We start from the raw sequence: 22,431 nt of genomic DNA on the forward strand, positions 1-22,431 counted from the left end.
AGATGGGGTTTGGAATCACACCGGCAAGTCACATGTCCATGCATAATTTTGCTTAGTCACAGCAGGAAAGTCCATTATCTGTAGATAGGCATCTCCCATGGTCCATTGTGAGTTAAGTGTCCTTTTGATGGGCTACTCCATTTGAATAGTCCCTCCAAGATGTGCTGGCTAACTACCTTGTGGGTGTTACCCCAGGATCAAACATTTGAAATCCAGGTACAGAGCCAATACTCATACCTTCAAATAGAAAACATATACATGCATACAGATAGCATAATCATAACCCGCAATTCATAACCATTTCATAGACATCTTACATGCCACATTTTGTACAAGAGTTGTTGCAAATATATAACAGTGGTTGCAACAATGATCTACATGGTCATATTTTAATCAGATAACGTCACACCTCTCTATCCAGGTTCCTGTGTTGGTTCCCATCACCACAGTGTTTCAGAATGAATGTGTGCTCTCAGGTTAGGTTCATTATTTGTGTTATTTGTGTTGTAGCAGTGCCTGGGAGCCCCAGTCACGGACCAGCTGTTGTGCTAGGCGCAGTACAAACACAGAACAAAACGACAGTCCCCACTCCAGAGAGCTTCCAATCTCAGTGTAAGACAAGAGAAGACAGGTGGATACAGAAGACAAAGTGGAGGCAAGTCTCTGAGTGGCTCCTTCGTTATCAATCTTAAGTTATAGATTCATGGATTCTAAGGCCAGAAGGGACCGTTGTGATCATCTAGTCTGACCTCCTGTGTAGCACAGGCCAGGGAACTGCCCCAGAATTATTCCCAGAGCAGGTCTTTTAGAAAAACATCCCATCTTGATTTAAAAATGGTCAGTGATGGAGAATCCACCTCAGGATCTGTCTGCGTATCTGTTTGGTCCTCGCCCCGTAGACAATGGGATTCAGCAGGGGCGGCACCAGGAGGTAGACGTCCCCCATGACAACCTGAACCAGCGGAGCGAGGCCTTTCCCAAACCTGTGCACCACGGACAGTCCAATCAGTGGCACGTAGAAGGCCAGGACCACACAGAGGTGGGCCACGCAGGTGCTGAAAGCCTTGACACGCTCCTTCCTCGAGGACAGCTGCAAGACAGCCTTGATGATCATGAAGTAGGACAAGGCAATCAGTAGCGCGTCGAGCCCCATCACCAAGAGGATAGCAGTCAAGCCATAGACGACATTGACTGTGGTGCTGGTGCAGGCCAGGTTCATAACGTCCTGGTGCAAACAATAGGAGTGCGACAGGACGTTGGAGCCGCAGAACGATAGGCGAAGAATGAGCAAGGGCAAAGGGAGGAAGAACAGCACGCCCCTAGCCACAGCAGCCAGGCCTATCTTCGCCATCACCGGATTGGTGAGGATGGTCGCGTGCTGCAGAGGGTGGCATATGGCCATGAACCGATCCCAGGCCATGGCCAGCAGGACGGTGGACTCGACAGCGGACAGGGAGTGGATGAGGAACATCTGGAGCAGGCAGGCGCCGAAGCTGATTTCCCTCCAGTCAAACCACAGGAGGGAGAGCATTCTGGGCACGGTGCAGGTGGACAGCGCCAGGTCGATGGAGGCCAGCATACAGAGGAAGATGTACATGGGGGCATGGAGGCTCAGCTCCGTCTTTACAATGAACACCACCGCGCCGTTGCCTGCAATGGCCACGAGGTACATGGAGCACAGAGGGAACGCCAGCCAGAAACGGGCAGCTTCCAGCCCGGGCATGCCGGCCAAGACGAAGGAGGAAGGGCTGAGGTCGGTGTTGTTGGGAGAGGGCATGGTGCGCCAGCTGTGACGCTATTCCATGTTGTCTCCCCCACTCTGCCAGGGACAGAGAAACAGTATTGTAATGAAGCACGTCTAGTGATACTGCGTCTGAAGGGATTACGGCAAGTAGGTGCCACTAACCCTGGGTGGTGGGTGAACCCTTCCTTCGGGGAGGCTGGCCCGCCAGCCTCGCCCCGTCCGCCCCAGGACCCTCCCCCTGCACAACCAGAGGATCCCCGAAGAGCCCCCCACCCATGCGGCTGGAGGAGCCCCGAGGACTCTCCCATGCACCCTCCCCAGCTATGCCGGCCGCACCCTCCAATGCTGGCCCCAGTGCCGGGCTGAGCTGCAGGCCCCCCCAATGCCGCCCAGGCCACTGGCCCCCAGGCTGGCCCGAGCCCCGGGCTGCCTCTGGCCACGTGTGGCCCTGAGCTCCAGTCCACCGGCTGGAGCTGAGTGAGCCCCTGCCGGCTTCAGGGTAGAGGGGGAGTGAGGGCGGGGCCTCGGGGCGGAAATGGGTGGGGCTATGGCCTGGGTCAGGGGAGGCTTAGCCTGCCCTGGTCTTTGACACCCGCCGCCCAGGCCACTAACAATAAATTAGCTTCCCAGTTCTGGTCAGCCCGGCTTCCACCCTGAGCCCCGAGCCCCTCCCATCAGGGACCCACCACAGGCGTTAGCTCCACTCCACTGTGGCTTCCCTTCCCCAGACACTGCCTGTGCCAATCACCCTCTCTCCCCTCTTGCAGCCCTATAGGCCCAGGTGTAGCCCAGCCCCTTTCAATTGGCTGGATTGGGCTCTGACACAGGGGAACTGGGCCCAGGTCTGATAACAGGGATCAGCTCCCCTGTGACAGGGACAGGCCTGACTCTTGGGTCCTTTGCTCCCTGAGTGAAAGGGAGCAGGGAGGTTGTAGCCCCACCTAATGTAATGGACACCCTAAAGGGGTCGTAGGATGACCAGACGTCCCGATCTTATAGGGAAAGTCCCGATTTTTGGTCTTTTTCTTATATAGGCTCCTATTACCCCCCACCCCCTGTCCCGATTTTTCACATTTGCTGTCTGGTCACCCTAAGGGTAGGTAGCCCCATGGAGAGGGCTGCAGGGGGAAAAACCACATGCGGTGCCCATTGCAGAATGTTTCAGTTGCTTCTCTGGCTTGGATGCCCTGGGGGACATTCCATTTGCCTCTGTCCTGCACCTCCAGGCACTGCAGTCCATGCTGAGATTTTAAGGTGCCAATATGTAATCTGTAGCACCTGCTCCGAGCAACTGAAGACCATGAGGAATGCTGTTTGGCTGCAGGGTAATATTACTTTTACTCCCTGTACCAGTGTGATGAAATGGGAATTTTCTGCAATACTTTTATGACTCCTATGTGTGCCTCAGTTTGCCCTATATGTTGCATTGTTACCCAGTTGGGGAGGAAAGGGGTAAACAGTGAGGTGACAAAATTTGCAAACGAGACAAAATTATTCAAGATAGTTAAGTCCAAAGCAGACTGCAAAGAGCTACAAAGGGGAAACTCATAAAACTGGGTGACTGGGCAACAAACTGGCAGATGAAATTTAATGTTGTTAAGTGCAAAGTAATGCACATTGGAAAACATAATCCCAACTATGCATATAAAATGATGGGGCCTAAATTAACTGCTACCACCCAAGAAAGAGATCGTGGACTCGTGGAGAGTTCTCTGAAAACATCTGCTCAATGTGCAGCGGCAGTCAAAAAAACCCTAACAGAATGTGAGCAACCATTAGGAACGGGATAGACAATAAGACAGAAAATATCATATTGCCTCTGTATAAATCCATGTGTGACGGGGTGCGCTCACCACTCCAGCGCCTCCTTGTGGCCAATATGGGAATTAGCTCTGGTAGCCAGTGTGCCCTGCTCCGCCCATCACCTCTTCTGCTCCTGAACCCACATCCCTCCAAGGACCGCGATGTCCCCTTCAGTGACAGCCCTCTGGCCGTGCCACGCTAGGTGCTCCCCCCGTTCCGAGGGACGTCTCTGTAGTCCCTGTCCAGCCACTTCTCTCAGTGGTGACCACAGTCTACTGTTTAGCCCCTTCCCCAGTGGTGAGTGGGGGGGACCCAGGCCCGCCCACTACGCCGGGTCCCAGCCTGTAGAAGGCTGCTGCTTGCGGCGACCCCTACGACTCTTCAGCAGGATTTCCTGGGCCACTTCCCCATGGCCCCAGCACCCTCTTTGCCCTTGCCTCAGGGCCTCAGCCTGCAGATCCTTGCATCCCACCAGGAGCTGCCTTAGCTTCCCGGGTCTCTGCCTGCAGCACTGCTCTGTCCAGAGTGTTTGCGACCTTTAGCCTGCAAAGCAGACAGTCCTCCTCCCGCCTCAAGCTTCAGGGAGTGACTGAAGCTGCTCTGCTCTGCAGCCCTTCTTATATGGGCCAGCCCAGCCCTGATTGGCTGCTCCTCGCAGCCCCTCTCTGATTAGCTGCCTCCTATGCAGCCTCCCTAGGGCTCTATTAACCTCTTAGAGCCCAGTGTGGGGCAGGAGCCCCATCACACCATGGTACGCCCACACCTAGAATGGGGTCTAAATTAGCTATTAATACTCAAGGACGAGATCTTGGAGTCGTTGTGGATAGTTCTCTGAAAACAGAGGAAAGGGATAGCTAATAAGAGAATATATCATAATGCTACTACAGGGGTCGGCAACCTTTCAGAAGTGGTGTGCCGAGTCTTAATTTATTCACTCTAATTTAAGGTTTCACGTGCCAGTCATACATTTTAACATTTTTAGAAGGTCTCTTTCTATAAGTCTATAATATATAACTAAACTGTTGTTGTATGTAAAATAAATAAGGTTTTTTAAATGTTTAAGAAGCTTCATTTAAAATTAAATTAAAATGCAGAGCCCTCTGGACCAGTGGCCAGGACCCCTGCAGTGTAAGTGCCACTGAAAATCAGCTCGTGTGCTGCGTTCGGCACGTGTGCCGTAGGTTGCCTACCCCTGTGCTACTATATAAATCCATGGTACGCTCACACCTTAAATACTGAATGCAGTTCTGGTCACCCCATCTCAAAAAAGATATATTGGTATTGGAAAAGGTAGAAAAGTGCAACAAAAATGATTAGGGGTATTGAACAGCTTCCATATTAGGAGAGATTAAAAAGGTTTATAAAATCTTGACTGGTGTGGAGAAAGTTAATAAGGGAGTGTTATTTATTCCTTCACATAACACAAGAAACAGGGGTCACTCAATGAAGTTAATAGGCAGCAGGTTTAAAAGAAATGTAAGGAGGTGCTTCCTCACAAAATGCACAGTCAACCTGTGGAACTCATTGCCAGAGGCTGCTGTGAAGGCTAAAAGTATAACAGAGTTCAAAAAAGAATTAGATAAGTTCCTGGAGGATAGGTCCATCAGTGGCTATTAGGCAAGAGGATCAGTGATGGAACTCTATGCTTTGCGTGTCCCTCACCTCTGATTGCCAGAAGCTGGGACTGGATGGCAGGGGATGGATCACTTGCTGATTGCCCTGTTCTGTTCATTCCCACTGAAGCATCTGGCTCCAGCCACTGTTGGAAGACAGGATATTGGGCTAGATGGACCATTGATTTGACCCAGTCTGGTCATTTTTATGTTCTTACTAAGGAGGACTGGCTGAGGCCGACCGCACATCAGTGGAGAATCTGAGATGACCCTGGCAAAGCCAGTCACCAGGGCATCAACACCTAGCAACCAACGACCCAGAGGGAGTTGGATTTCCCCGCCTCTCAGCAGGGAAGCTCCAGAACAAAGGGTTGGAGAGGTCTGAAGTGGGGGGATAAGAGGTGGCTGCTGGATGGAACAACGAGATGGAGCTCTTCCCTGGGAATTGACGAATGAGCTCAGATTGAGAGAGAGACAGAACCTGAACATGGAGTTCACTACAGCTCGGTGGGGCTCTGGGGAACCAGAATGGAACTGAACTATACTTTACCCTCTGTGCTAGCATAAGGACTTCCTAGGCTGTGTTCAGTTGACTAACCCGACTGCTTTAACAACGCTGCTTGCGTGTCACTGCGAATGCGTGGCCATGTGCATTAGTTCCTGAAGAGTGGACAAGTCTCTACCGGGAGTCTAGCTCAGCTGGACTCGCTGAACAGAGCTCACGGTGTGAAGCAGGAGGGCTGGAGCCCCAGAGGTTCACTCGTGGGAGGTGGTGAGGCCACGTGGAACCTACCCTGGAGGAAGAGTGAGACCCCTACGGGGTCTGGTGCACCAAGGGGTTCCTCCAAGAGACCATCTCAAAGCTGGGGGCGCAGCACTGATCCTGTGGGGCTGTGACAACCAGTAAGAGGGGTTTGCAGAATATTAATACAATATTGTTTAGTAAATCAACAAATGTAATTAGAGAAAACTTGTGCTGAAATTTGTAGCAGAGAGAGAGCGAGAGAGAGAAAGATTATTTTTGGCTCACTCTCCCTTCTGTCATATTGCTGGGGTTTTATTTCCTGGATCTGTAGTTTCTTGCCTGGGCTTAACGGGCTGCAGCTGTGTGATTGGCTGGTTTCCTCACTACATGCGCTGGGTGAATTACTGTACAAGTCCGTCTCCGCAGGGCCAGGCACAAAAGAGGGGACGGACCACTGGCTGAGCTGCGACATGAGCCCTGATATCTCAGCACAGCTGAGATGGCCCTGAGCTGCATCTGGACCCTGGTCTCCCCCAGATTTGGTGGCGTTCCCGCCTGCAGTTTCTGTTCAGGCCCATCTCTAATGAAAGCGGATTGAGCACCGGTGGCTCTCCGGAGCTGATCCAAGGCTGGCTGCCGTCAATTGGAGGCATTCCATTGTCCTCAATGGGCTTTGGATCAGAGCTAAACCACGATCATTATTTCACTCAAGGGCGGGCTTTCTTGTGAATGCCAGAGAGGCCTCAGCTCACTTCTGAGCTCCATTGGACATAGGCCTTGAGACAGACACACACCAATCCCGTCTTCTCTCTTATATATTTGTTAAACCCTCTGAAGTTCTGAGCATGCCACTTCCCCGGATCAGCCTTTCACTTGCCACAACCTTCAGCAACAGGGTCCCACTTTGTATTAATGCTCCTTTTGCAAATACATTATACAGGGTTCAGGAATGATTCATGGATGTTTTGATAAATGATTAGCCAATTGTTATAGAGTCTGACAGGTCAATTTGTTGCTTATAACTATGGCTTAAAGCCTTTTATGATACCGTCTACCGATGTGCTTATAATAACCTATAACTCATACTACTTGTGTGTGTAACATGGCAATAGCTATTAATCATTTACTAACCCTTTATAAATGGGAGCTTAATATACAGCTGGCTAAAGATCTTCCTACTTCCTGCTGAACATTTCAATAACCCACTTGCATTAATGATTAGGTAAAAGGAACAAGCCGCCTGAATTATTAATAGCAACTAACAGAATCAGTTTCGCCTTCTAATCATTTTGAAATACAAGTAGAGCATGATCACATTGTGAGACTCCTATTGGACAAGTAGCCCCGTGCTTTTAAAACTTTGGAAGACAGGGTGACCGGTAGAGAAACAGACGAAATGAGCAGGGGATCTTTTGCTAGCTGTAGTTAATCTCTAGTTCTTTGGACCTAGGGTGACCGATAGAAAGTGTGAAAAATTGAGACAGGGTGTGTGTGGGGGCGGGGGGGTTGTTGTTGTTGGTGGTAATAGGCGCCTATATAAAACAAAGCCCTGAATATTGGGACTGTCCCTATAAAATTGGGACATCTGGTCACCCTATTTGGACCACGTATATGCAGGGCAAGATTTTCAACCGTGACAAGTAATTTTGGGGACCCAAATTGAGACAGGTTAAAAGGGCTTAATTTTCTGATAGTGGGTGCTGAGCACGTTTCAAAAATCAGGTCCCGCTAAGGAATAGCAGATTCAGCATGGGTCCCTGTCTTTCAAAGCAATCAGTTTTATGTTTCTAACTTGAGACTTCCAACCAAAAGCCTCAGTAATCAACGACCTCAAGGGGAAAGCACACGCAAGCAGCACAACACCCCGACTTTGGCAAAGTGAGGTTTGATCCATGCAGCCGGATGATCACTGCAAGCAGCACCCCGAATTCTCTTGCAAACAGTGACCCTGACTTTCTAATTATGGAACCAGGCTCACTCTAAGCCTCTGACTCACCAGAATGAACGAAGCAAGGAGGATTTCTGCACCGTCCAAGAGAAGTCATGCACAGCTCTCGCCGGCCTGCCTGCAGCACCTAGGACTTGTCAGGGAGGGCGGCGTATCTTATGCCTTCTGAAAGCCCACTGGGGTCACAGCGTTAGCACTGAGGCGTCTCAGATGACTTCTAAACAGAAACGGATGCTCGAGGCAACTGCCGGCCAGTCACTTTATATTAACCCCTCTTTGTCCTGACTCCTGGGTCAGCCCTTCGGCTAATATAAACGAGCACAGCTGACCATCTGGTCTGGTATCTATATCTCCTGGTCAATTTGTGAGTGGGCTGCAGAAACGTCTGCTCCGTCCAGCAGGGAAAGAGTTAATTCCTTGCTCACCCTCCCTCCCTCCCATCCAGAAGCAGGTGGTGGAAGGCTGGTAGATCCCTTAGGGGCTCTTGATTGAGCACTAGGAGGCCAAGGAATTAGGTGCTATTAGCGTTTATAAAGCTGCCTGTTGGTGAGAGAGAGACTGAGAGCCTTGCTAGCAGGACTGATAACTGAGGAACCTGAGAGCTGGCACCCATATGTAGTAGGGGCCTGCCCGGGCCTGGTTCCGGCCTGCAAGTATCCTTGCTTACCCCTAGTGCCCCCTGCACTTGCCAGGAGGTGGGCATCCCACGATGTGTCCTTGACTTTCTTGTAGTATCTAGTTAGTTCCCAGATAAATAAGATTGGCATTGTGAGACCTAAAACGGACTTCATTCCAGGGCCAGGTTCAGAGACCCTTTTACACACTGACTCCCACCAGGGCCGTCCTTAGGATTTATGGTGCCCGAGGCGGGATTATTAAACTGGTGCCCCTGTACCTGACTTGCTCTTAACAACACAAACATAAGCTTACAGTATTGGAAAACTTGCCACATGCATGTTATTAAACCCAGTTTAACTTAATTAAGCACACTGTAATGCTGATGGACTAGCACTAAAGAAGTAGTGCTATAGAAAAAATTCTGATTTGACAGAATGATGCAAATAATATAATTTTTTTAATTTGTCAACATTTTATTGGAAATTTATATGAAGAGGTATTGAAACAAGGATTTGTTTTTAATTAAAAGCAATCTTTCTGGCTTTTTTGGCTGCAAAATCAGTAATAGTGTCATTGTATGACAAAGACAAAGTGATGTCTTGTTCGACTGCAAGAACAGCAAGACCAGTCAAGCGTTCCTGACTCATTGTAGAGCGGAGATAGTTTTTAATGAGCTTTAGTTTTGAGAAACTCCGTTCTCCTGATGCTACTGTTACAGGAATTGTCAGTAGAATACGAGTGGCAATGTACACATTAGGATACATGTCAACAAGTTTGGTGGTATGAATAAACTGTACAATGTCCATCACCGATTTTGCATGTGGCAACATTGGTGACAGTGTACTCAATTCTTCGTACAGTTCAAGTCCATTTAAATCAAAACTATCACCATGCTTCAGGAGGCTCTCTAGGTTCTTGCGCTGTGACCTTGAGCTAGTGTGAAGACACCTCACAAGGCGCTCTGCCCTGACTGAGACACAGTAGAGTTGGAAATCCATGTCATTTTTACAAAGCCACTTTTTAGTTTTAAATATATAGTGGGCATCAGTCTTAATGTTAGTTACAACTCTATATCAACCTTATACTGTAAATAGATCAATGGCATTATGAAGTTTAATAAGCTGGGTTTCCAAGCAGTGGGAAAATATAACCCTAGTTTTACTCCTAGGTAAAGCGACCAAAATGAAGTCAGCACAGAATCATCTCCTCTTGATTAAGGTAGCACAGAAATGTTACAGAAGTCCTATTGTGCCTTATTTTTGTTTGGAAAGACATTAGCAATAGCAGCACATTTTGGGCACTGCCAGAAATACATGATAAATCACTGCCTCTAAAGTTCCATCAGAAACTGACATTTTCACAGCTTTAGCATGATCTGCTGCACAGATTCTTCACAAGGAAGTGTCCCTGGCCTTTTAAACTCATATTAACCATGTATTTACTTTATGAAAGTTGGACAAAACATTGTGAAAACGTAAGACATCGGCTGCTCAACCTCTGGGCTGGCAAAAGCTATACTGACTCACTGGGGAAAAAAGCAAGAGAATCTTAGTACAACATATGGTCACTCTCTACCAGGGGTCGGCAACCTTTCAGAAGTGGTGTGCCAAGTTCACTGTAATTTAAGGTTTCCCATGCCAGTAATACATTTTAACGTTTGTAGAAGGTCTCTCTCTATGTCTATATTATATAAAATAAACTATTGTTGTATTTAAAGTAAATAAGGTTTTTAAAATATTTAAGAAGCTTCATTTAAAATAAAATTAAAATGCAGATCTTATCAATTTAGTGTGACCCTTGCCTGGGATCCTTGTCTGGGGTTCCAGCCCCCAGCCCCGCTCAGCCCACTGCCAGTCTGGGGTCCAGCCGCTGGCCCTGCTCAGCCCACTGCCGGTCTGGGATTCCATTCACTCAGTCGGCAGCGGGCTGAGCAGGCCGGTGGCAGGCTGAGCAGGGCCGGCGGGGGGCTGAGTGGCTCAGTCCGTTGCCAGTCTGGGGTGCCGGCAGCACTCAGCCTGCTGCCGCTCTGGGGTTCCGGCTGCTGGCCCCGCTCAGCCCCCTACCGTCCCTGCTCAGCCCGCCACCGGCCCCGCTCAGCCCGCTGCCGGCTGAGTGAATGGAACCCCAGGCCGGCAGTGGGTTGAGTGGCTCAGCCGGGGTCTCAGCCGCCGGCCTGCTCAGCCCGCTGACAGCCTGGGGTTCCTTGGGGGTCCCCAGGCCAGCAGCGGGCGCTGGGTGGGGCCAGCGGCTGGGACCCCGGCTGGCAATGGGGCAGCAGCCGGAACCCCAGAGCAGAGGTGGGCTGAGCCACTCAGCCCGCCGCTGCGTGCCATCAAAAATCAGCTCACATGCCACCTTTGGCACGTGTGCCATAGGTTGCCGACCCCTGCTCTATACACTAGTAAGGAGATGAGCATATTACAGTTGTTGGAGGGCTCTATTTAGCAGTAACAAGGCTATAGGAAAGTCAGTCAACATTTTTTGTTTCTCTGATGAAAACTGGCCCACTCCCTGCCCCATACCAAACTGTCACAAATAATTGTCAACAACTTAATTTTCTATTTTTGGCTAAGATATTGATTTTTTTTAAAAAAAATATTGAAATTGAATTCAGGGATTGTTAGCAAGCATTTTTGGCAAACAAAGTTGTTCAATGACAATCTAAATGGCAACACAGTCCTGCTTTCATGCTTGGCTCACCCCCCGGCCTGCTGGTCCTATAGCTGCAGTAGAGGAGGAGATAGGTGGAAAACTGCAGGACCCCAAAATCCACCGCTTGGGGTGCATAGTAGCAACAGCAGCAGAAAACCCTTAGGTCTGATCATACGCCAATGGGCACCATCACCAGCCCAATGGACCATGGTGAAGTTAGCACAGCATCTGATCTCAGGGACGGGGCACCCACGGAGCCACCGCAGCTCATCCTGCCCTGTGCAGCTCCCCCTGGATGAGATGGATTGCTGCCAGCCCGGGGGAGAGACGCGCTCCCCAGCTAGGGTGACCAGATGTCCTGATTTTATAGGGCCAGTCCCGATAGTTGGGGCTTTGTCTTATATAGGCACCAATTACTCCCACCTAGGGTGACCAAACAGCAAGTGTGAAAAATCAGGACGGGGGTGGGGGGGGGGGGTAATAGGAGCCTATATAAGAAAAAGATCCAAAAATTGGGACTGTCCCTATAAAAGTGGGACATCTGCTCACCCTACCCCAACCCCCTGTCCTGATTTTTCGCACATGCTATCTGGTCACCCTATCCCCAGCCCAGCCATGTGTGACCATTCCAATCCTGGCTGGCTGCTGAGGAAGTGAGTTACTTTCACTTTCATTCCTTCCCCCGCCCCTTAGCACCTCACCCAACCCAGCCCTGCCGGAGGGGAGGGGGGAGAGAGAGAGGGAGGTGCTTCTTTGGGGGGGGAGAAGAATGGACGTTATGGGGGACAACAAAGGATACTGGTGCCAGAGCCGCCGAGCCTGCCTCACCTCATGCTGGGGGAAAGTCACACTCACAGGTGAGTTCCTTCCCCCACCCGTACCTGTACCCTTCCCAGAGACCCCAGCAGCCAATCCCCGACCCTCAGACTGTGCTGCATTCGGCTCTCTCTAGGACCCAGCAGCCCTGCTCTTACATGCTCCACTGCTTCCCGTCTGTCCGGGCTCCGGGCAGAGCGGTGCCCCCAGGTAGCGTGGTGCCCTAGGCGGCTGCCTGTTCTGCCTATGGCTAAGGACGGCCCTGACTCCCACCTTACTCTATGAGTAGCCCCGATGATGTCAGTGGGACCATTCATGGAGGAAGGTGCTACCAAGTTTTCTCTTTCACCTTTTCAGGTTCATGGAGGATTTCTCCACACCATTCTTTTCCTGCTTTATTCCAGCCAGGGTGGGGAATGGAGCATGATCTAAGAGCGGCCAGACTCTGAATTGGTCTGCTCTCCCCAATGGGAGCGGCAAGTGCTTGGTATCAGGCAGGAGAAGGCCCATTACAAGCAAAACTGCTTCTGACTCACTTTTGGCTTCATCCTGTTTCCATAGAAGTCCGTGGCAACTTTCCCCCTGACTGGCACAGAACAGGATCAAGTGCTTAATTCCATGACATCCCGTTCACTGGAGTGGCGATGGAGAAGATTGTTCTTCACATCGCAAGGAACGCAAACCCCGTTCTAGTCTCTCAGTGGGGATCACTAAAGCCTGGCTTTGCTGCGTCAGGGAATATTGATACTGCACATTGAGACTGGATGAGCTTGCTCTTAAAACGAAGCATTCTCTAGGAAAGCCGCCCACGGCGGACGGGGAAAGCTGGCTTTCAGAGACGCTGAGCTGTTAGCGTTAATTTAGAACCCAGACGTTTGCAGTCGTTCAAATGATCCCTTCCAGTGTTACTTGACTTTGCAAGGGCCAAGCCTGAGTTTCCACTGCCCTTGGGTTGCCTTTTCTTTGCCCTTTCTTGGGTTCTTCTGGAGCCCCTCACTCTCCACCAATTTAATTTTGTGCCATCTGCAAATGTTACCACCTCAGTTCCCGCCCACCCTTTGCCAGATCATCAATAACTATATTGAACATCAGCCCAGGTACTGAGTCTCGGCCCACCCCCTGCTGTCAGCCTGGCACCATGTTGAAAATCGACCGTTTCTTCCCATTCCTACGTTAGATTCACTGCAACAGAGTCCTTCCTCTTCTCAGCCACTAGGGGCACTACCGGCACCCAGAATCCAAATCAATAGCCAAGTGGTGAATGCATGATGTACACTGGATTCATAGATCCCAAGGCCAGAAGGGAGCCTGGTGATCATCTAGTCTGACTGCCTGTATAGCACAGGCCAGAGACCTGCCCCACAATAACTCCTAATTCCTCATTTCTAGAAAATCATCCTGCCTTGATTTACCAATTGCCTGTGATGGAGAATCCTCTCCAAGCCTTGGTAAATTGTCCCAATGGTTAATTACGCTGACTGTTAAAAATGTACCCCTTTTCTCCAGTCTGAATATTAATACTAATACACCTCTACCCCGATAGAACGCGACCAGATATACCGCGGTAAAGCAGCGGGGAGCCCCGGGACCTTTAAAGCGCCGCCCAAGCCCTGCTGCTTTACTGCGGTATAGCCGAATTCGTGTGGCGCCCCGGGCCCTTTAAATCCCCGCCCGAGCCCGACTGCCAGAGCCCCAGGCATGGGTGGGGATTTAAAGGGCCAGAGGCTCCGGCCGCTATGGGGAGCCCCGGGCTCCTTAAAGCGCCGCCCGAGCCTGGCTGCCGGAGCTCCGGTGGTGATTTAAAGGGCCCAGGGGTCCCCGCAGCGGCCGGAGCACCAGGCCCTTTAAATCACCACCGGGGAAGCCGGTCCAGTCCGGCACGGCGTACCGGCTCTTGCCGGTTTGCCGTACCAGACCGTACCCGATATCACGCGGTCTCACCTATAAGGCGGTGAGATTTTTTGGCTCCCGAGGACCGTGTTCTATACGGGTAGAGGTGTACTTGCTCTGACCTGGAGGCCAGTACTACCCTAGCATAACCCCAGCTCTTACAAGCATACAGAAAAATGACGTCACTATCTCTCATAACACTTTAAATAGGTAAATCTCCTTTATTGTAGGTACGATGTTGTCAAACACATATCGATTATGTGCAGTGCAGAACAGAACAACATGCGAAACAAGCCAGTGAGGCTCATTGAAAGCGACAACAGAGGCAGCAGCACCACTATGTATAGCACCATAGAGGTGCATGGGGCTTTACAGATACAATTAAAGATCGGGGCCGAACTTTTTGAAAACGCCTAGTGACTTTTGGGTGCCTGACTTGAGACACTTTAAAGGGGCTGATTTTCAGAAAGTGCTTAGCAACCCCTCTCTGAAAATCAGCCCCCTTTGAGTGCCATCAGTTGAGCCCCCAGTAATTGGAGCACCCAGAATCACCAGGCGCTTTTGGAAAGCTTGGTCACAGCCCCTGCCCCGAAGCACTTACAGCCTATGCAGGGCCATCCCTAGAGATTGTGGTGCCTTACGCAGCCCCTCAGGTGTCCCAGGCCTCTGCAGGGGGTGGGGCGCGTCCCAGGCCTCCGCGGGGGTGGGGGGATGCACCCAAGGGCTTTGGGAGGCAGGAGCAGCCAGTGCAGGAAGGCAGCAGGGGTCATTCCCCCCCCTGCATTCACGGGGTGGCGGAAAGTGGAGCAACCCGGCCCCAGCCTGCTCCGCTCTGCTCCCCCGGCTCCCAGGCTTGGGGGAAGGGGGGGAACCGCCCCCCCCCCCCCCGCACTCACCGGCGGCACGGCTAGGAGCCGGCAGGGCGGGCTGGGGCTGGGTCGCTCCACTTCCCGCTGCCTGGTGAGTGCAGGGCAGGCCCGACCCCGACCCCTGCTGCAGTCCCCCGGGACGCCTAGCTCAGGGGATGGGGTTTGGGGGGGGAAGAGGGGGAGTGGGGGCATGACTGGGGTGGAGCAGGTGTGGGAAGAGGTGGGGTGGAGCAGGGGTGGGGGCCGTGGGGAAGGGGTGGGGCAGGGGTGGAGGCAGCTTTCCTGGGCCCTGCTGTGCACAGCCCTCAGCCGTCCGGGGGATCTGGCTGGCCACTAGAGCTGGATGCAGTACGCAGCTGTGTAGGGCACCAGGACATTTGGGGCATTTTGATGCCCCAAATGTCCTGGTGCCCTACACAACTGCCCCTGAGTCTATGATAGACAGGACACAGCATGAGGCAGGAAGAGAGAACTTTAGGCAGGCAGGGCTGAAGGAGGTTTACACAGATTGATTAGTATCAGAGGGGTAGCCGTGTTAGTCTGGCTCTGTAAAAAGTGACAGAGTCCTGTTGCACCTTATAGACTAACAGATGTATTGGAGCATAAGCTTTCGTGGGTGAATACCCACTTTGTCAGACGCATGTAATGGAAATTTCCAGAGGCAGGTATAAATATGTAGTTCAATCGGGGAGGGTGAGGTCTTCTGCTAGCAGTTGAGGTGTGAACACCAAGGGAGGAGAAACTGCTTTTGTAGTTGGTTAGCCATTCACAGTCTTTGTTTAATCCTGAGCTGATGGTGTCAAATTTGCAAATGAACTGAAGCTCAACAGTTTCTCTTTGGAGTCTGGTCCTGAAGATTTTTGCTGGAGGATGGCTACCTTTACATCTGCTATTGTGTGGCCAGGGAGGTTGAAGTGTTCTCCTACAGGTATTTGTATATTGCCATTCCTGATATCTGACTTGTGTCCATTTATCCTTTTACGTAGGGACTGTCCAGTTTGGCCAATGTACATAGCAGAGGGGCTGGCCAAACTGGACAGTCACTATGTAAAAGGTAAATGGACAGATTGATTAGGTTACTAGCTTTTTCAGGGTCTGCATTTCAGTGGATCCCCGTTCCACCTCCCCACGTCACTTTAAAAAATAATGAATTTGGGCCCAAATCTTGCAATTGCATCCTCATGAGTGGATCCCACCCTTCTTGCAGACCCCGGCAATCAGGGCCTTAGGTTTGATGAAGTTGGCAGGGGAGTGGGGACGATTCTAGGAGGAAATGGAAGAACACAACATTGAGCTGGGATACAACGTCCAAGGGGAATTGCAGTTTTCTTCTTCTGGCCAAGCACAGGGCCCGCTTTGATTTAACATGACGAAGCAATTCACCTGAATTAGGTGAAACCTGATGGTGAAAGTCTGTCACATTGACTCATTTTTCCACCACAGTGTTCTGAGCATGGCTCTGCGGATCAGTTTGGATTTGACGCTGTATATGATAGGATTTAAGACAGGGGGCACAATAAGGTAGATATAGCCCACCACAATGTAAACCATAGGGGGAACATTGTCACCACAGCGATGGAGAACGGACAGTCCAATCATTGGGATGAAGAAGATTAGGACGGCACAGATATGGGAGACACATGTGTTCAAAGCCTTGAGACATTTTTCCTTGGTCGTGAGGCTGACCACAGTCTTAATGATCAGAACATATGATAGCACAATGAACACAAAATCCACACCCACCGTTGAAAGAATGACAATTAAACCATACAGGATGTTGACTTTTATATCCGCGCAGGCCAGCTTCATGATATCAGGGTGAAAGCAAAATGAGTGGGAAAGCACATTGTTCCCACAGTAGGTTAGCCTCTTGAGCAGAAAGGGTATTGGGAAGAGGGAGATCACAGCTCTTGAAACAATTGCCAGCCCTATTTTTATGATGGTTGGCTTGGTCAAGATGGACGAATATCTCAGAGGGTTGGAGATAGCGATGAAACGATCGAAGGCCATTGCTAGGAGCACCGAGGATTCCATCACTGACAGTATATGGATAAAATACATCTGGGTGAGACAGGCATTGAACTCAATTTTTCTGATCTTAAACCAAAAGATGCCCAGCGTGGTAGGAAGGGTACACAAAGCCAAGCCCAGGTCCATCACGGCCAGCATGGAAAGGAAGTAGTACGTAGGCTTATGAAGACTTTGGGTCTTCTTGATGATGATCAGGATCAGGCAGTTCCCTGAAAGGCCGACAAGATAGAACATGCAGAAAGGGATGGAGATCCAGTGGTGATTGGCTTCCAGCCCTGGAAAGCCCGTCAGGAGGAAGGTGGAAGGCTGATAGAAGGAGGAATTGACAAGTGGCATGGTGTGCTGAAGCTGCTCCATCCCACCTCAGATGTTGCACAGCCTAGAGTTAAAAACAAAACAGCAACAAACTGCCCATGTCATTTGTCTGTACAGTGTATAAAACCCTATAACCACAACCGCCCATCTTATTACCTGCTCTGTGGTACATATGACCACATAACTACCAAAGCCCCCCATATGAGTAGAGGCTCTACTGAACCTACAGTCATGTAATGATACAAAATTGCATGTAATTACACTGCGCTACAGGGTATACAACCATTTAATAACCACCAAAGCCCCAAGTTTAGACACTGTCATGGATCACTGATGCCTCTTTATAGAATTCCTTAGGCACTAGGGAATCTCCACAGTGATTATCACCTAGACTGAGGTTATGTTGGTAAGCAGGTACAAATTGGTGTAGGGGACACCGAAGGCTCGGAAGAAGGTGAAAGTCAAGGTCTGATTCGCTGCTGTTACACCAATTTTGCAGTCACTCCAGTGTCAAAATGACATTGCAGAATGGAGATTTGAGCCCTCAGCCTCTGTGATAAATGGAGTGGGGGGGGGGGGGGGAAGAGCTCCCTTTTACAGACACCCAGCCGGCCAGTTAGCTATAAAGTCCCTCTTGGTGGCTGCTTGCTTTATCTGTAAAGGGTTAAAAAGTCCCCCAGGTAAAGAAAAGGGAGTGGGCACCTGACCAAAAGAGCCAATGGGAAGGCTAGAACTTTTTAAAATGGGAAAAAAGCTTTCCCTTTGTCTCTGGGTTGTTCTCGCTTGGCTGAAGAGACAGGGGCAACAGCAATGTTGTGTAAAGTTTGAACCAGGTATGAAAAATTATCTTCCATACCTAGAAGGATTCACTGGGACAGGGAATGTTTAGACAGACGCGATCAGGTTTATTTCTTTATTGTGGCTTGTGGATTTCCTCTGTGCTAAGCTCAGGTATTTTTGTTTTCTTTTGTAACGGTAAGCTGGACCCCAGAGAGCCGTTCCTGGTGTTTAATCCCTTTTCAGTTGCTCTATAACATCTAGCAATAGCCTGATTTTCCAGATGTTTCCTTTCTTCTTCTTTTAATAAAATTTACCTTTTAAAAAAAAACTGATTGGTTTTGTGTCTTAAAAGGTCTGTGCATATGTTTTTCAATTAGCTGGTGGCAACCACTGGGTTTCCCTTTTGTTTGTTTCCTTTCTCAGCTTCCCCGAGGGAGGGGTGGAAAAGCCGAGGGGCCTCAGGGAAAACTTTCATTTTTTTTTGAGTTTTTTGAGGATTTGCAAGAGGTAGTGGAGGGAGGGATAGCTCAGTGGTTTGAGCATTGGCCTGCTTAAACCCAGGGTTGTGAGTTCAATCCTTGAGGGGGCCCCTTAGGGATCTGGGGCAAAATCAGTACTTGGTCCTGCTAGTGAAGGCAGGGGGCTGGACTTGATGACCTTTCAAGGTCCCTTCCAGTTCTAGGAGATAGGATATCTCCATTCATTCAGTTTTTCACTTGGGTGGTGGCAGCGTTTACCAAGCCAAGGTCAGAGAAAAGCTGTAACCTTGGGGGTTTAATACAAGCCTGGAGTGGCAGGTATTAATTTTAGAATCCTTGCGGGCCTCCACCTTCTGCCCTCGGAGTGACAGAGTGGGGAATGAGCCTCGACAGCCTCCTTCACCCTCAGTTCTGAATTTGGCCTCTCGCCAATCCACCAGACCAAGACAGCTGAGTTTCAGTTTCTGCAGCTATTGATCTACAGCCAATCCTCCTTCACTTCAGTATCCGATGGCCAGCGGAGAGGGGTAGAACCCCCAGAGTAAGGAAAACACCTGAGAGAAAGTTCTACTCAAAGAGCACCTGTGATTTTTGCGAACCATACTGTGAACCTCTCTTGCGGCACCTGTCTGAGGCTTGTATGGGGCTTTACAAACATTAGGGTGAAACTCAAAAACTTCACCAGGCACTGAAGTCTTGTTTGGAGGTGTCCAGTGAGGCATAGTTAGTGCTGGCCTGCTGGGGTGAATGTCAGCCATTAGTGCATTCAGGCTCAGGGGCAGAGATAGAGGCCAGCATTTTCAAAGGTGCTGAGCACTGTCAATTCCTTCTGACGTTAATGGGAGCCACAGGTGCTCAGCACCTCTGACAGTCAGGCTGCTTAGTTTGACACAAGGCTTTTGTTAGTTAGCAATGAGCAGGCATCAGTCTCCGCCAGGGACCTGTTTCATTCGAAAGTGCTATCAGAATCTACCCAGCGGCACTGTATGACCTGCTTCAGCACATACGCTGACCTCTAACTAATGGGTTAGGAAGGAAACTGTCCTTGGGAACAGATTACTCAGAGCCGCCTTTCACCTTCCTCGGAGGCACCTGGCACTGGATGCTACGTCATTTCATCTCTCTGGGCCTCTGTTTCCTCCCCTGTCCTTTGTCTGTCTGGTCTATTTAGATTGTAAGCTCTTCAGGGCAGAGACTGTATAGTAATTAGTGCAGTGGTGCCTTGATCTCACTCGGAGCCTTTAGGACCTATGACAATACACACACAAATTAAAATGTTTTCTTATTCTTGGTCTAAACTGAAATGAAAGGTTCTGTTAAGGAGCCTGGTTGTCCTGGACCTAAATAATACTTAACTCTCGGTATAAAATGTAACAAGTGTGACGAGATCGTAGTTGAATGATGATACTGCTGCAGGCGCAGAATGCTTCATTTAATAGAGCTCATTTCAGATTAACACATGTCAACCTGTGGAACTCCCTGCCAGAGGATGTTATGAAGGCCAAGACTATAATAGGGTTCAAAAAGGAACTAGATAAATTCACGGAGGATGGGGCCAGCAATGGCTATTAGCCAGCATGGACAGGGATGGTGTCTCTAGCCTCTGTTTGCCAGAAACTGGGAATGGGTGACAGGGGTGGATCACTTGATGATTACCTGTTCTGTTCATTCCCTCTGGGGCACCTGGCACTGGCCACTGTCAGTAGACAGGATACTGGGCTGGATAGACCTTTGGTCTGACCCAGTATGCCCATTCTTATGTGACTGAAACCTATTCAGTGACACGTGATTTCATTCCTAGCAAGCTTTCATCCATTAGTCTCTAAACATGCTTGTAAATATGATAATGAAATCAAAAGTTTGGCAGGGACATGAATTCTCCTGCTTGGGCCATACACCAATGTCTAACCAATGGGCACTGGGAAGAAACTGTCCTCTGGGCAGGTTAGTATTGTTAGCAGTGCTAGGTTACGCTGGCACCTACTCATCACCAATCAAGGACCAAGGCCCCATTGTGCTAGGCGCTGTACAGACAAGTAACAAAGATGGCAGTCCTTGTTGATTGGCTGTAGCAGACTTGGTAGAGGGTTCTGCCCTTTACCTTTGCCATGCTCTTGGAAGCTCTGGTGTGATTTGTGTCTGTGGCTTTGGTGAGAAAGCTTTCCCCATGAGCTGTCTCTGCAAGGAATTCTAGGGCACTCCACAATTCTATGGGGCCTGCAGAAAACCATCTCCATCCGGGATAGAGCTGGTCACTCGTTGCCTTCGCCGCCTGCCAAGCTGAACATCACGTGAAAACAGCCAGGATATGGCCATCGAATTAAGGAGCAGGGATGGTGAGAAACGTGACTGGAAACAGCCCCTTGAAACCCTGTGTGCCGTGACTGTAGAGGCCAAAATTAATGGTCTGTTACTTCCATTGGCCCTGCAGAGCCGTAAAGTGGGGAGAGAGAGAACTGGAACCTATGAGGCTCAGACAGCAGCCGCAGCATTGTTAACTGAATTTCAATGGCCAAGCCTTTCCCTCGAGCTGCACCAGAGGTTCATTACATCTGTCTGGTACCATGCCCCTCGGCCGGGCCAGAGTTACTAGCGATGAGGCACTAGCCGCAAGGCTGGGTTTCGGATCTGATCAGTGCCTAGTAAAGACGCATTTTATTTCTCAACCGAATCCCTGAGCTACATGGAACCCCCTGGTGCCATTTCAGAGACACTTTTCCCGACTTTAAAGGTCCACGCCCCCTCCATAAACTATACCCCCCCTTGTTAGCCACACACTGAATTTAACACATCAAGGAACCATCAAGACGCTGCTAAACCAGTTTACTCACCGGGCTGACACAGCAGTGGGAGGTTACGGCCTGTCCTCACGTTACAAAGCGGCACAATCCAGTTCCAGACCGAACGAAGAACTCACATCCGTCTCTCAGGGTGGGGCGGGAGGTATATATAACACATCCCGAAAATGAGCCAGCTGGGGTCACGTAACCAATCGAGGGTCTCAGGGGAGCCTGAGCTTTCTGAGTGTAAACGCTGTGAAATGTGCAAGGGAAAATACCGTGGAAAGTAAATGATCTTTCCATTTATGAGGCTTTCTCGGTAGAGCTGTTTTTCCCCTGCTGGCTTATTGGGCAGCGTGTTTACAGTTAGCCCTGATTTATGACTGACAAAGCAGTGGGCTGGGATACAAATAACTTTTATTGTGAGATTGAAACTGTAATTAAAAGAGTAATAAATTGTAAGGAAACCACACACATCACAGGCTGCCAAGGCAATAAGGGAGTTGAAATGGTGCCAGCCCTCCCCACTGTGCTCCGGATTTATTTAAAAACCATAAAATACTATGTAATGCACAATAAAAACCAGATAAAATATTACAGAGCCAGAAACAGAAGCTTTATTAGCTACTGACTCGTACAGTCCTGTGCAGTATCTGAGTTTCTCACGTTAATAAAGAGAGAAATGTTGGTCCCATGGTGCAAATGAACGTACCCTGCATTCCTGGCTCATTTCAATACATGTTTCCCTAGACTCATTATAGTTCTGGAACATTCAGAGGGAATCTCTCAAATGGCCTAGACATAACCCGGACACATCATGTCAGATTTGCCACAGGGAGCCAACGTCTGCTCCGATCTGCATGGGTGTGATTCCCAATGAAGTCAATAGGCATTGCACCCATGTAAATGAGAGCAGGATATGGCCCTCCGTGTTTCTATGTCACTCACTTCTGGTGCTCCCCCGCTAGTAACAGCCCCAGCCCAGGTGTAGCTTCTGTCTGTTCCATGTCCTGCAACCCAAGTTCCACATGAGACATGCGTATCCTGGGTCAAGCATCCATCCCATCTGTGGGATTCTCTCGCGGGTGTCCCCCGGGCCCCAGCTGTCCCCATGGTTCAGTTCATAGCCTTGCTATTGGAGCCCAGATTAACATGTGTCAACCTGTGGAACTCCTTGCCAGAGGATGTTGTGAAGGCCAAGACTATAACAGGGTTCAAAAAGGAACTAGATAAATTCACAGAGGATGGGGCTAGCAATGGCTATTAGCCAGCATGGGCAGGCTTCTGACAGCTCTTCCTTTTTGGGTTCTATCCCCTCCTTTTATCCTGTGTGTCAAGCAAGTACTCC

General features: G+C 49.8%; 2 protein-coding genes across 2 annotated transcripts; both read right to left on the minus strand.

Annotated features, from left to right (window-relative positions):
* Window positions 1-838: 838 nt before the first annotated feature.
* LOC135895244 (olfactory receptor 51E2-like) lies at window positions 839-1,777 on the minus strand. Its single transcript, XM_065423320.1, has one exon. The coding sequence runs from the start codon at window positions 1,775-1,777 to the stop codon at window positions 839-841; it is 939 nt and encodes a 312-aa protein (XP_065279392.1).
* Window positions 1,778-16,114: 14,337 nt separating this feature from the next.
* On the minus strand, window positions 16,115-17,086 carry LOC135893951 (olfactory receptor 51G2-like). The gene has a single exon (XM_065421915.1). The coding sequence runs from the start codon at window positions 17,084-17,086 to the stop codon at window positions 16,115-16,117; it is 972 nt and encodes a 323-aa protein (XP_065277987.1).
* Window positions 17,087-22,431: the final 5,345 nt, after the last annotated feature.

The sequence above is a fragment of the Emys orbicularis genome, chromosome 1 (assembly GCF_028017835.1).
Source record: "Emys orbicularis isolate rEmyOrb1 chromosome 1, rEmyOrb1.hap1, whole genome shotgun sequence".
Lineage (NCBI taxonomy): Eukaryota > Metazoa > Chordata > Testudines > Emydidae > Emys > Emys orbicularis.

Bases quoted from the DNA above. Each gene is read 5' to 3' on its own strand.
- LOC135893951 (XM_065421915.1), bottom strand. From the start codon at position 17,086: ATGGAGCAGCTTCAGCACACCATGCCACTTGTCAATTCCTCCTTCTAT.
- LOC135895244 (XM_065423320.1), bottom strand. From the start codon at position 1,777: ATGCCCTCTCCCAACAACACCGACCTCAGCCCTTCCTCCTTCGTCTTG.